This window comes from Lytechinus pictus, chromosome 2 (assembly GCF_037042905.1).
Source record: "Lytechinus pictus isolate F3 Inbred chromosome 2, Lp3.0, whole genome shotgun sequence".
Taxonomy (NCBI): domain Eukaryota; kingdom Metazoa; phylum Echinodermata; class Echinoidea; order Temnopleuroida; family Toxopneustidae; genus Lytechinus; species Lytechinus pictus.
In genome coordinates, this window is record NC_087246.1 from 66,224,553 (window position 1) to 66,239,253 (window position 14,701).

The 14,701-nt window shown below is 37.3% G+C and overlaps 1 protein-coding gene across 1 annotated transcript; it reads right to left on the reverse strand.

The window, feature by feature from the left end:
* Nucleotides 1–471: 471 nt before the first annotated feature.
* LOC129253773 (zinc finger protein 37-like) lies at nt 472–13,249 on the reverse strand. The gene is made up of 5 exons (XM_054892201.2): nt 13,133–13,249; nt 7,040–8,879; nt 5,955–6,198; nt 4,798–5,582; nt 472–4,142 (listed from the first exon to the last, which is right to left on the reverse strand). The coding sequence occupies exons 2-5, from the start codon at nt 8,855–8,857 to the stop codon at nt 4,023–4,025; spliced, it is 2,967 nt and encodes a 988-aa protein (XP_054748176.2). The 5' UTR covers nt 8,858–8,879; nt 13,133–13,249; the 3' UTR covers nt 472–4,022.
* Between the last annotated feature and the right edge of the window lie 1,452 nt (nt 13,250–14,701).

The following is a 14,701-nucleotide window of genomic DNA, read 5'->3' on the forward strand; positions in this document are numbered from 1 at the left end:
CTTCTGTTTGGGACCGCATAGGCCTACACACACACACACACACACACACACATATATATGTATATATATATATATATATATATATATATATATATATATATATATATATAATGTATAGGCCTATTTTGATGAAAAAAGGTGAAAAAATATGAGACTCACTGGTCGTGGCTTCTCGATCTATTCCTCTTAGATAATCCAAAATTTCAATTTCATTTTAAAATAAGTTGGATGAACCATGCACTCTAAAATGCAACGATTACCATAATGATCGATATTTATAAATAAAGAAAGCTAATCGGTTTAGGAAAACATGAAGATTGAAGGGCTTCGACAAGTCTCATAGTCTTTTCATTTCTTTCATAATTGTGAAAGAAAATCAGATATACACATAATTATTAATTCGCATTATAATAAAATACCATCGGTGAGTCAAAACCAACGAAAAGCAAATTACCATCTACTTCGAATCGGTGCTTGACATTGAAATTTAATTTGTAATCTGCTGAAGGCATTAATTCTCATACTATTTTTTGTTTCTTTCAATAGTATTGTTTATTAGTCATCTGTATCTTCATTTTACATTTACATCAAACGTAATCAAACAATATGTATGGAAGACGATTCCGTTTTTGTTGAAGCTTCTTACGTAATTCAGATTGTCCGCCACTCCATTGCAATTACGTAACAAAATTTATAAATACACAGTCCAAAGGCAGTGGCGTATCTAGGGAGGGGCAAGGAGGCACGTGCCCCGGGCGCCACTTTTAGGGGGCGCAAAAAAGAGCAAGGGACGCATATAAAGAAAAGGAAAACCAAAAATGAACAGAAATGGTAAACTTTTTTTGTGTATACAGAAAAGTCAAACTTAAGGAATAAAGTCGCAGAAAAGAAAGACCACTGAAGGTGGTTAATACCCCCGTCCTATATGTTATTACCATGGTAATGCAGTTTCGAACCCATGTGAAAAAGGAATCTTGCATACGGTTGTTTTTACCAAAGGACAAATACACCGTATCCGTGCCCATTTTTTATTAGTCATATATATAGTTATTCTTTCCAAGAATTCCAACAAACAGTCCTTAAAATATTTCTTTTTCAAACGCATATCGTAGAGTTTTTCATCTCTAGCCGCGGGTAAGCATTTTGATATGTTACTCTCCATTAATTCTTACAAACAGTTCTGAAATACATATCTTTCTTGTTTAATTTACAAAGACCTATAATCACGCCCTGATTTGATAGGGTAGGTACAAACCCTCTTCATTATATTTTTACAAACAATCGTCTCTTTTTAGGAGAGGATATATCAACACAATCAGCTCGCGCTTCGCGCACGCATTACGCTGATGAGATACGTATAGGAAGTTCATGAATAGAATACTCCTTAAAATTGTCCCCTTTCAGGTAAGTATATAAAACAAAATCAGCTCATTGCTCGTGCCTGCAATAATTGCTTAGTAATAGATCCGCATCTTGGGATTACTTCTCCCTAAAATGTCCAGATTTCAGGTATAAATATCAATAATTTTCGGTATCAATAATTTTCTAAATATCAAAAAATTTCGCGCTTCGCGCTCGCATTAAATGTTTAGAATATTCAGTCTTAAGTTCTTAATGTTAAATTAAAAAAAAACAGGCTCGCGCTTTGCCTCGTATTAGGTCGATTTATTTAATGAGATCCCTGATTCCCTGTCATAATTTATCTATGATAAATGTTCCTTTCTCAGGACAGAAGATCAATAATTTTCAGCTCGCGCTTCGCGCTCGCATTCATTGTTAAGTTAGATACGAATCACATTTATGATTACATAAAACCAACAAAGAATATTCCGTTTTAATGTCTATTGAAAAATGTTTGATATATATATCCCGATATGTATATGTATATTATACACTTTGAAAAGGGCGCGATTTTAGCACTTGCCCGGGCGCCGTTTGACCTAGATACGCCACTGTCCAAATGTCATCTCATTCTTTATTCTCATATTTTTTTAAATAAAAGATCGACATTAATAATATGTTTTTGAAAGACTAGGCTTTCAATAAACCAAATTATCAAATGTCCAAAATCTTTGATTCAGTTCACATGTAATCAAAGCATAATTATGATGTTTGAATGTTTGCATGGTGGTGTTAACATTCGCAGAAATGTTTTACGGTATACACGATGAGCTTTCTCATCAGCTCCCGCTTTATAATTCCACTAGCCGAATCATGCCAGCCTTTATCATCTACCCAAACCTCTCTCACCTCTCCAACTTAAATCAGCCTTCAACTCAAGCCTCGCATCTTGCCTACTATAGTTTTACTTTTCTGGTTTGCAGTCCTTTTAAGGACTACACGCAAGTCCGAAAGAGATACTCTACTTTCCAACCTTCCATTTTCTCGTCTATCCATTTCACTTCTTCCTCTATCCACTTACACTTAGTCCTTTCCAATAATTTAAGAATTTACCGTAAATCATTTCCGCGATTAATCATAACATGTATTTTGTCTTCTTATACATTGCAGTTTGCGTCTTCACTTATCCTCCATTTACATAAGATTCGTTTCACAAGTAATGAATTAAACAATATCTTGATATTAAATGATCTCAGTATATTTTCTTCCACTCTAAACAAATTTATCTTGAAACAAAATAGTCTGTAATCATTTTCAAAATATTTTCCCAAAATAATTAACAAGTGAATTCGGGCCTCCATGATGTATGACATAATTAAAAGAGTATCTTGATATTACTTGACTTCAACATTTTACAGAATACCTATGTATAATTTGGGTATGTTAAGCTCGGCAGATTTTTTTTTTTTTTTTGGGGGGGTGATCGACAAATGATTGGCTCATCTTAATTTTGAACTGTTGAATGATTAACAATGATAGTAGATTACTACTCCTAAATTTTAACAAAGATGATATTTGTAATACATTTTTAAAACCTCCATCAGCATTCAGAATGTCTAAGTAGGTTATTCCCTCACTAGGGAACAATTCCTTCTAAATTATTTCTTAAAATATAATTAAACCATTAACATTCTTTTCAACCGGATTATCTTTATCAATCAAAGACCAAGCTCCAATTATTTTAAGATAAACTGGCCATATTTTCTTTTCAAACAATGAAGTTACATTGCGAGCCCGAAAGTCAATATTCATGATTAAATCATGAGTTCCAAAACGCGCAAATCAATAAATAATATCTCGTGTTTCCACATAGAAATTCTCTCATTATCAACCTTCTTTACATTCTTCATCATTTTTAAGCCGCCATGTCAATAATCCTTGATAACATCACATCTAAATTTTTTCCATTCGCGAGTTCCAAAGGAATTAAAAAGAAAAAGCATCCTATTCAATTTACTGAAATAAACGAAATCAAATGCACTTGACTTTACCTCCAAACGTTTTACATTCTTCCAAACGATGTCAAGCTTCTTTTACGCCAATTTAGATATCTATACTTTATAGGACACACTGCATTTTCCCAACTTATTGACAAGCAAGTCCCACCCCCCGGTAATTCATTGCGTATGCCCGACATTCCCAAATAAAAATATTTATATAGTTCTCAAGGGGAGTACGGTTCAGATGTGCCCCGCCCCCTGTATCCCTCAATAGTCTATAGGACTTCCTGCCATATTCTCTTTAATACAGGGGTTGCATTAGGGCGTAAGTCATACATATATCATCCCCGGGTATAATATAATTCTTTGACGGTACCCTAAAGAAATATTCTCCATGTTTCTCCGCCCATAACAATAACGCCTTAGATATAATATTTTCAGAATAGGGTGAAAAACAGCAATTTTTACTGCTTTTGTGTATAAGCATGGTATTCATCTTGTCATAGCAGTCCCCCCCCCCCCATCGAGCTTCTTTTTTAACCAATGGCGTCTTTCAAAATTAATCGTGGAAAACAACATTAATTAGTCCTGAATGCAGATCAATTCTAGACTAAATTTTAGAAAGGTTAAGTCCTCACATTATATTGAACCAAAAACCACGTCACAATCCTCACAGTCAACTTATATCCTCAGAGAAATTGGCGGAGGAGTAGTTGTCGCGGGAGAAACGCTGTCTGTTGAAAGCTGAATACTTCCTTGATCACCACTCTCTGTCGGATCGGACGTGTCAACCGTTTCTTGCTATATAGTAAGGCAAACAATTCAAAGCAGAAATTCAATATTATATAAATGAGCATATAATAGATAGGCTCTAATCATAGAATCGCAGTGAAATGACACTCAATTTTCAGTGGTGAATCTATATGTACGATTCACACATGAAATGTATTTGTACGATAATAGACACATGAAATGAGATTGTTCGAGCAGCAAGAACCCTGATTAGAATAAGACATGGACTTCGGTATATTCGAAAATTATGACAAGTAAGAAAAAGAAAGGTAAAAAAAATCTCAACAGCAATTCTAACAAAGATACAAGAGGAGATCCAACTTTTACTTTTACTTTTACTTTTTTAAAGTGTCAGGTATATGAACATTTTCTTAAAAACTATATTCTTCTTTAATATTATGAAGAGAATTTGAAGTTCTCGATGATTTCGAATAAAAATACTTTCCTTTTAAAGAATCACTTGTGCAGTGGAGGAAAGTGTTAGCAAGGTAGTAATACGATATCGATAATGAGATTCAATCACTTCATCTCCTGATTAAAGTTGGATCCTACAAGGAAAGCTCAAAGATTTTCAAGGGGGATTAATTTTCCCCCGAGTAAATCATAATAGAAATCGAATATTTCGAGATAGATGGCGCTATAAAATGCCTATCATTATACTCACATTTTTCTGGACAGTTTGAAGGATAGTAATCCGACCGCCCACATCTCCACCAGCAGCTGGGAGCTCCATAGCTCGTGTTCCTGGTTCAAGTTGCGCCAATGCCAGAACAGCCACTTCAACATCCCTGTTCATCGTTGAAGAGACAATGCTCCCGTCTTCCTTGACATGTAGCACCTCTACGGCGTCATCAGGTCGATCACCATTGCCATCATGGGTGATAAAGATCTCCATCTGACTTGATTCGTGAGGAATCTGTGTGGAGTCACCATGTCGGATGTGGGCAACCACCTGTTCACTAAGCTCTGGAGTCACTCCAAGAGCATCCTCACCAATATGGACAATCTGAATTCCTTCATCGCAGCCACCTAGGAAAGTACTCTGAGCGTTATCACCAGAAAATTGCAACACCTGTATTTGCTCACTCCCAGGTGCAGTAGCAACGTCTTGTTTCGCCGTAAGCTCTTCTTCGCATATGTCGACAGAATCATTCTGTGGATTATTGAGCACCAAATCCACTAAGAGGCTGTTCTCGACTCGAGTCTGACCACGTGTCTTTCCGGTCGGTGCCTTCGGCATCACCGGTAGAACAGTTCCTTTCAGCAGTTCAAGTTCCACAGTAACGGGCTCGTCTAGCATATCATTGCCCAGCTTATTTTTGTGTTGGTTGATGTGCTTCCACATGTTTCCACTGTAGGCAGTCCGCCAGCCGCATATCTTACAAACATATGGTTCTACTTCGAGGTGGCGACGCATTATGTGCTCAGAAAGACGCTTTTTTGATGCAGCTAAAACATAGAAAACAAGAAGAAAAAAATAATTATTCCATCCTATCATATCATTCATTGTAACGTACAGAAATATAAGAATCCCTCAACCATTTCGATTCCATAATTACATAATCATCATTCACATGTAGCATTGTAGTGAAAAGATGTGCTTTATGATTTCTTTATAAGGTATGTAGCAATACTCTTAGAATGTAGTGTAGGCTATATCAGCCCTGAAAAGGGATCCAAATTAAACAGTGGATTGATGATGAATGAATTCAAAATGACCGTCCCGATACAAGGGAGTCATAAAACCCACCCCTTCATCCCATCTTATCCCGACCTTCCAAGAAGCATCAAAGCTCAAGTACGACAGGTGGCTTTACAAACCTTTAAAATCACAATCAGGGCAAGAAGCGGACTGGTAGCCATCGTGCGTCTGCATGTGTATTTTCAGGTGGTTCTTCGTCTTGCTGGCATAGGGACAGAGGTGGCACTTAAACCGACGTTGCTCTGTATGAATCCGCATGTGGAACTCCAGGCTCTGCTTCTTGTGCCCCACGTAATCACAGTGGGGACATTTGTGGTAGATCGGGTTCTTAAGCATCCATTTGTGATGCTGTTTAATGTGATCCTGCAAATATAAAGGGTAGAGGACATCATTTCTACCAACACAGATATACAGTAGTATAAACAAAATATAAACTGCAAAAGTACTATTTTTAAGTTGGGCTACAAGTAAAACATTGAAAGAAAAAAAAATGAAACAGCAACAGTGATATTGTTGAGTTGGGCTACAAATCAAATCGCGAAACAAAACAAAAAATGACTAGTCAAACCAATTACCTATTCATTATTTGCCTAACGTTTAGCTTAATCTTCATTTCGTTCATCTTTATTTGTTGGTCAAATTTTACCCAATGTTGGCTAGTGACTTCTTGACACTGTTGGTTAGGAGTGGCCCAACCAAATGTTTACAGTGTCTGGTCATGCACACTATTATTAATTGTTCCTGTTTTTATTGCCATTTACCCCAAAAGACATCCCTGTGAGCTTGGAGAAAGTTTTTACCCACACCAAGTTTGAACTATTCATTACTTCAGAAATATATTTATGCACCTCAGATAAGTTTCTTGTAAAAACGTTCGAGATTAATCATCTGATACCTTGGAGTTCTCAGATTCTTTTTGTTCATTTCAGAAAGCCTTCTAAAAGTATTCCCATATTTGATTTCTAATATCCTTGGTAATATGACAAAAGAAATGAGAGTATCATTAACCCACAATATACCAAACCTTCGGACAAGACTGGTGTTTGGACAAGATTGTGCGCTTGGTCCGAACAAATGAGCTGCTACAGCGATAATTGCAAAGGATCATCTGATTGGTTCATTTGTTTCGGAACTAGCCCGCCGTCCATCGTGTCTTGTCTGCGTGCTTAACCATGAGGTACTACACTACAAGAGAAGTACTTACTCTCAGGATTGATTTATCTGCACATTTAAAAGGACATTCATGGCAAGTGACGGTCATCTGCTCCTCTGTAGAATGCTTCCTATACTCGTGGACCCTCAGGTTGTATTGATTGGCCAGCCACTTTCCACACTGATCGCACATAACACCCTTCTCCCCGGTGTGTATTGCCTGATGTGCATTCATTTGATAGACCTTATCGGTTGCAAAAGAGCATTGCTGGCACTGATGTCTCATCAGTTTTCTCTTGTGCTCTTCGCGGTAGTGGTCTTTCAACGCATCGGTACTTTCGAAGGGAATTTCACAATCTGAACAGATTAACATCCCTTCTTGATCTGTTTCGTGGCCTTTCTTATGCATTTCCATAGCATTTTCATCCTTGAATTTAGACAAACAGAGGTCACATACGAATGTGACTTTGCCCCTGTGATCATTCGCGACTACATCATTGTCACCTTTTGCTTGAGGCAATCGTCTCTTCTTTTTTAAGCTCTCATCGGATGCATCAGATCGAACCTTTCGCTTTTGGCGAACAGAATTAGGAACAATCTCTTCTTCTCTCTCATCTGTCTCAAGCTCCTTCATGTCGAGATCTCCCTTCAGTATTCTATCAACAAGAACTTCTTTGAAATGCCTGTCCATAATATGTTTGCGAAGTTGATTAGATCGAATGAACTTATGTTCACAGTTCTCTTGATCACAATGAAAAGACCTCTTTATCGACACTTGATGCTGGTTTCGAAGGTGTTTCCTCATGATTCTCCAATAAATACACAGGAAGTCACACTTGGGACATCGTAGACCGTCCATAGATTTGACGTGACAAGATTCGTGCATGTTCATCTCTTCTTTATTTAACTTTATTATACAGCCTTCAAACGAACAAGTTTGAAGTAACCCTCCTCTCTGTCTCTCATGTGTTATTTCCCATTCGTTCATCATGTGGTCCAGCTTTTTCTTGAACTGAATGAAAGGTATCGGCAATCTCTTGATCTTCTGATTTATTGTCTCGGCTTTGATATCTGCAGTTAAAGCTTCAGAACGTTTCTGTTTTGATCTCGATTGACTGGCACTTTTTTGAGGTTCAGTTTTGTCTGTAGCAGATTTCAAATGTGGAGATACCCTTTTACCGATAGGCATTTGAGTCCGAATTATGGTTTCGGGCTTGGTCTTTTCGTTAATACTCGAACGTTTTGATGGATCTTCTTGAACCTGTTGACCAACTTCATCTACCTCCTTATCTCTCATAGCTGCATTGGTTTCGCTCTGGTGAAGCATTTTCGTGTACGCTGAGGGTACACTTTTCTTAAGTTTTGTACCTGTCCAATTTGATTGTTCAGCGTCTGTTCTAAATCTCTTCGGAGTGCTTTTCTTTCTCTTCCCACGACCAAGACGATCATCATTACTTTCGAAATCACTAATCTCGTCTTGTTTCTTATCGGTGACTTGTCTAGTGGGCCTCGTAACACGACTTGCTCCTTTGCAACATTTATCCAAACCCTGTGGTGATATATCATGATCTGTTTCGTCAAGCGAGTTCGAGCTTTCTAAAGTTGTTGATTTGCACGCAGTCGCCTTCCCCTTTCTCTGACTTCGTCTTCGTTGTGCCTTGGCTTGCTCTTGGCTACTTGCGGTTTTCTCCTGCATCGGGATTTTTTCAATGCAACCTTGATAATCGCCGGAGACCGATTCACTAAGAGAGCAGAAGTCAACATACATATGCTGCTTCAGGAAATGGACAGCAATCGCCTCTTGGGTTTCGTTCATGAAAGGACACATCTTGCAACGGTACATCGTGTTGGTGGTTTGTTCGATCGACATTTTGCCATGTATACTGTAGCCACTGTTAAAAACAAACAAAAAAGTTTAAATTAATTACTGATCAAGTTTACATTCTCGTGGCCAGAATCTTCACTCACTCAATTAGGATCGATGCACACTATGACAAGAGTTCATGGTAATACATATTTACCGACAGTGAATAGAATACAGGGCCCCGTTGCATAAAAGTTACTATAATGGTAACTTTACCATCCAATGGTAACTACCATGGTAACGCTGATCAACAGCCAATCAAAATCAAGGATTCCATACAAGTTACCATTGCGTGGCAAAGTTACCATAATGGTAACTTCTATGCAACGGGGACTGAGCTGATTGAATTTCTTAAAGAGAATGACTGCTGAAATCAGGAATTTCATCAAGCAGGTTATTATAACATTCTGATTCTAATTCTTTCAAGGATTCAAATCACTGACGGAATCCGGTCCGTACCCCCCCCCCCCCTTGAGAGGCATAATAAAAAAAAAATGTAAATTTGCCGTTCTAACACAAGTGTGCCCCCCCCCCCCCCCCTTTGAAAGCGGGGACCTTTTTTCTTTTCAAATTTTCCGTAAACGAAATGACCTCATAAATTATGATTGAAAACCCCTTTTTTTCTTCCTTTTTGGGGGGTTTGTTTGCTTGTCAAATTTTCCTCGGGAAAATGTGCTCCCTTCCTTTTCGAAAATCCTGGATCCGCTCCTGTACTACAAGTAATGCGACGGCAAAGCGCGTGCTACTTTTTTAAGATTTAGTCTTGACATTTGACATTCCATGCAGTTTTTGTTATCACGAAAAGGGTACGAATAATGTGGACGCGAAGCACGAGCTATTTTTTTTTTCACTTGAAAACTATAAATTTTTACACGTTTTTCTATAAAGAACAAACTCGGATTCCAATCATGTAGGCCCAATTGGACAAACTATAGACGTAGCTCAATAAACATAACAAGAGCTGAAGTTTTTTTGATTTACTGACCCGAAAGAGGGATCAATAAATTCAAGCACTGTTCAACATGAAGGGAAATTGTAGAGCTGAAAAATTGAGATTTTAACAGGGACATACTGATCACTGTCGGTACAGAAAAGCAGAAAACTTGGTACTTTCAAGCTTGAAAACTTTTCACAAGTTTTTATATAATGAACAAACTCAGATTCCACATAATTATGTAATTGAACAAGCTGTGTATCTCAATTATTATAATGCGAGCGCGAAGCGCGAGTTGAAATTTTGTATGTAGTAACCCGAAAGGAACTGTTGAAGCACTGTCCAACATGAAGGGAAAATGTGGAGACGACATGGATCTCACTAAATATATGATGCGAGCTGGATTTTTTTTTATAGATTTAAACCTTAACCGGGACATTCTATTCACTGTCGGTACAGCGAGCACCACATTGCGTTGCGAAAAAAATCACAATGCAATTTATCATTTATTTGACATTGACAAAGATAATGGAACTCAAAGACCGAGCAAGAACAAGGTACATGGAGCAGTTGGAACAGCCCTGCATGACCCGACACGCAGAGCTGTTGGACCGACAATTTGTCATTTTCTCGACATACATCAGTCCAACAGCCCTGCGCTTGCGTCACAGATATTTATCATTTTTTCCAACATCTCAGACTCCGCAACTTACACCGACACACAAGTTTACCTATTCCAAACCCGTCAACCCCGTCCCCATCTCTCTCTGATATTCTCCTTTTGTTTTCCTTTTATTTTCATTAGTGTTTTCTTCTTTGTTTCTCCCCCTCCCCTTCATTCTTTCTTCATTTTTTCTTTATTTTTTTCTTTATTTATTTTTCTCTTCTTTCCCTTTTCTTTCCTTTTTCTCCCTTCTTTCTTTTTTGTGTGCTTCTTTTCTTCATTTTTTCCAGACGGCAGCGCAGATTTACTGACGATATTCAGAGTAATATAATGGGGGTGTCGAACCCCCACCCCCCCCCCTCTTTAGCGATGACCCTGTCCAAGTGTACAACTTCTTTTTTTTCTTTTATCTTATTGAATATACATGTATAAATCAACATCAACAGTTACAAAATAATTACAGATACAAAATTACAAATCATGGGGAAAAAAGACAATTATACAGTGCGTCCCAGAAAAAAGAAAAACGGAATTCCCACATCTTTTTTCTTCAAAGGCAAATTAATTATGATATTTCATTTATACCATCATATAATTCAATTATTCCTCAATATTTTGATACCTAATATGTAACAAACACTTTACGGCTTTACGCATTAATGAGCAAGACGAGTTTGGAATATTAATGTCAAAATCAGGTTGCGCAGAAGAATTACATTGGACAAGATTGGTTCGTGGTACGACAACAGTGTTAATTCGACGATTGACTAATTATCATTTCTTTTGTATTCTTTGTGAAGTTTCTCTCACTGATCCCTGAAATGAGAGTTTATTCACATTCTTACGCGAGTTTCTGCGCAAATCGTTTCTGATAGGTCTTAGTATTCATTGTTTGTAACCTGCCATGCTTGAATGATTTGCAAGCCGTTGGTCTCAAATTAAAGATTAGATTCCACTATTACCATAAGTATCAAATATATATTAAAAACATATTTTTGATTATTGTGAAATTTATCTCTGAATACGGGTTTCCTTTTTGTGTGGACGCATTGTACACAAAGCAACCGGGAGGGAAACATTAATAGAATTAGGTACTCAAATCAAATCTCCACTTTGATGTCTGCAACAAGCTTTTCAAAATAAGAGCTAATATTGATAAGAATATACGTAAGAAATGTTTTACATTAAGTATCTGTAACTTATGGAATAGTCTTCCTGAGCTTATAGAGTCTAAAATGTCTAAGGATGCATGAACAATACTTAAAGTGATTGCCCCCCTTTTATTCTTAATTAAGGTCTGAATATAAAATATTATTTCCAGTCCGTGCCAATTAAAAGTGGTCTGATGAGATATGTCCGCTCTTCACGATTTCCTATAACAGTCAAAATGTCCCTCTTTTTCTGGTCTGAATATCAAAAATTTCGAGCTCGATCGCGCTTCGCCCTCGCATCATTTGGTTATTGAAATACGTCTTAGTAAATTCCTACAATCAAGCCTGAGAATACTCCTCTTCAGGATTGAATTTCAAAAATTTTCAGCTCGCGCTTTGCGCTCACAATAGGCTTATTTGATTAGGCCTACACTCTAAATTACAGGGATTTAAAACAAGTCCACATGGACTGTAGTTAGGGACCAATCGAATTCCGGATTTAGTTTGAATCCTTAAGATTCATTTTTAAATCTCGAAAGATTTAAATTTAAATCATTTGAGATTTAAATTTAAGTCGTTAGGATTAAAACTAAATTCAGAAATCGATTGGTCCCTAGCTACAGTCCATCTGGACTTATTTTAAATCCCTATAATTTAGAGTGTATATCATATGTTCATGATTATAAAATGACTTTAGTGTTTAGGTGTAATTCTAACAAAATCAGCAAGCGCTTGGCGCTCGCATATTAGATTACTATAATTATGGAAATATGCAGGCCTAAGCTCTTCATTAATCCCTCAAAATAATAGTCCTTGAAATGTCATTGTTTGGGGACAATGTATAAAAAAAAATCAGCTCGCGCTTTGCGCTCGCATTGTTTGCTTTGTGAGACAAGTTAGTATGTCATGATTACAAATATTTGCTTATATATTAATGTCCCTTGTTTAGGTCTGAATGTCAAAATATAAAGTTCCTCCCCCCCCCCCCCCCCCCCCCCCATGCAACTACGTTTCTCTTTTTGTTTTGCCACTGGGTCTAACCCATAGAGTTAAATACGTTAGGTTTATATAACTCTATGGTCTAACCATATCTCTCTCTGATCATACCAAGTTGAAATTAAATATGCAGATATGATGATCGATATGGTTCATTCGGCCTGCGCAGTGAGAGATCAAGGAAAACGTACTACATCAACATATATTGTGTTCTTTTAATTAGGTTGCAGTCATAACGTTATGGTTGCAGTGGATCTACTAGCAGACGGTGCACCTCAATCTCACTTCCAATTGGTATGCAACAAAAATTACACGGTCCATAGACACTATGTAGTGCACGTACGAGCAGGTTACAATCATACAACGTACTAACTGTATGCGAGGTTGTGAACATCCTCAAAACCAAAATTTGGCACTAGCGGTAAATGTACACTCTATTTATCAAAATATCAAAAAGTGTGAGCTTTAAAACATAATCGCAAATTATAGTTTGTAATTCAATGAATATATTCACGTGTATTTGATATTCATCTTACCGTGTTTTGTCATTGAATTCGGTGAGAATCTGTCTTCAGAATACGAGTAAGTTAGAAGCCTTCTTCCGGAGAGAAAATTGCTGCGTGCGTACCAAACTTAGTCTAGTCTAAGAATACAGTCGTTATTGCGCTGTGCGCTACGGATTCGCATTTAATTATCTGCACTGACACTGTAATTTAAGTCTGAATTGACCATAGAGATGTATACTAATTACGCTATTAGTATATATCTCTATGGAATTGACAGATCATGATCACTGATAGACAGTTTACGTAGCACATCTAAAGGCATTAATCAGTGGGGGTGGGGTGCTACAGGGGTGAGTGAGAACCACCACTCCTATGAAAAAAAAGAGGAAAGTGAAGAGGGGGGCGGGAGGAAAAAAGAAAGAGTAAATGAAATTTAAAAAAAATAAAAAGGGAACGGTGAAATATGATATAATTTTCTGAATATAATGTAAAAATCTATAACAAAATTTGATTTTTGTGATGAAAATGCCCCGCGGGGAGGGCAGTAAAATGTATTGCTGTACACATGCGTGACCAAATTATTTCCAAACACCCCCTAAACGAGTTTTTATCTGTGTGCCCCTTAACAAGTTTTTCGCGGGCTTCATGTAATTATTTTGGCCCTCAGACAATTAAGTTTACTGTCGCCAGAATATGATCCCTAAACAAGTTTTGTCTCGGGCACAAACACTTTTCAGAAACGAGGAGGAAAAAGTCCCGGGGAAAAAGCTTAACTTTTTGGGCGGGGGAAAATTGGCTCATAGTTTTAAAATGAAACAAGCTTTGGGAAAAAAAAACATAATTATGTACCCTAAATACATTTGACCCCGCGATTAACCATTGAACAGTCTTTCAAAAATGAACCCTTTTTTGAAAATCGGTGCTTTTGATACCCTTAACGAGTGCACGCCCGCGTCCAAAACTGAAAAACACCCCTTTTTTTGGGGGGGGGGTCACGCATGTGTACAACAATATATTTGACTAGCCCCCCGGGGGAAATGCCCGATACGCCATATCTGGCCCCCTCAAAACTTTTGGCTCATTACACCACTGGATAATATGAGAATTAAAAGAAGAAGGAGGAAACTAATTAAATCATAGGCGATAGGAAAAAAAATTATGTCAAACTGAAAGTTCACCATAATGCATCATATTTTAAAGTCCCCTATATATAAAGCAAAAGGAAAATAATAAAACAAAGTTGATTTGAATAAAAGGGGGAAAATCCAACAAACAAAACATTGAAAATTTCATCAAAATTGGATGTAGCCCATAATTAGAAAGCCTTTCGACATTCTGATGGGCACCACCCACTCTCTATTTCCCGGGTACTATTTATTTTGTATTTAAAAGTTCACTCCAGCCCGAAAAAGTTGATTTGAATAAAAGGGGGAGGGAGTCCAACACTAACAAAACACTGAAAATTTCATTAAAATCAGAAGTAATTAAAATAAAAATGACATTTTAAAATTTCGCTTAATTTCACAAAATAGCTACATGCACATCCTGATTGGTATGCAAATGAGGGAACTGATGACACCACCCATTGTAGTTCATTAG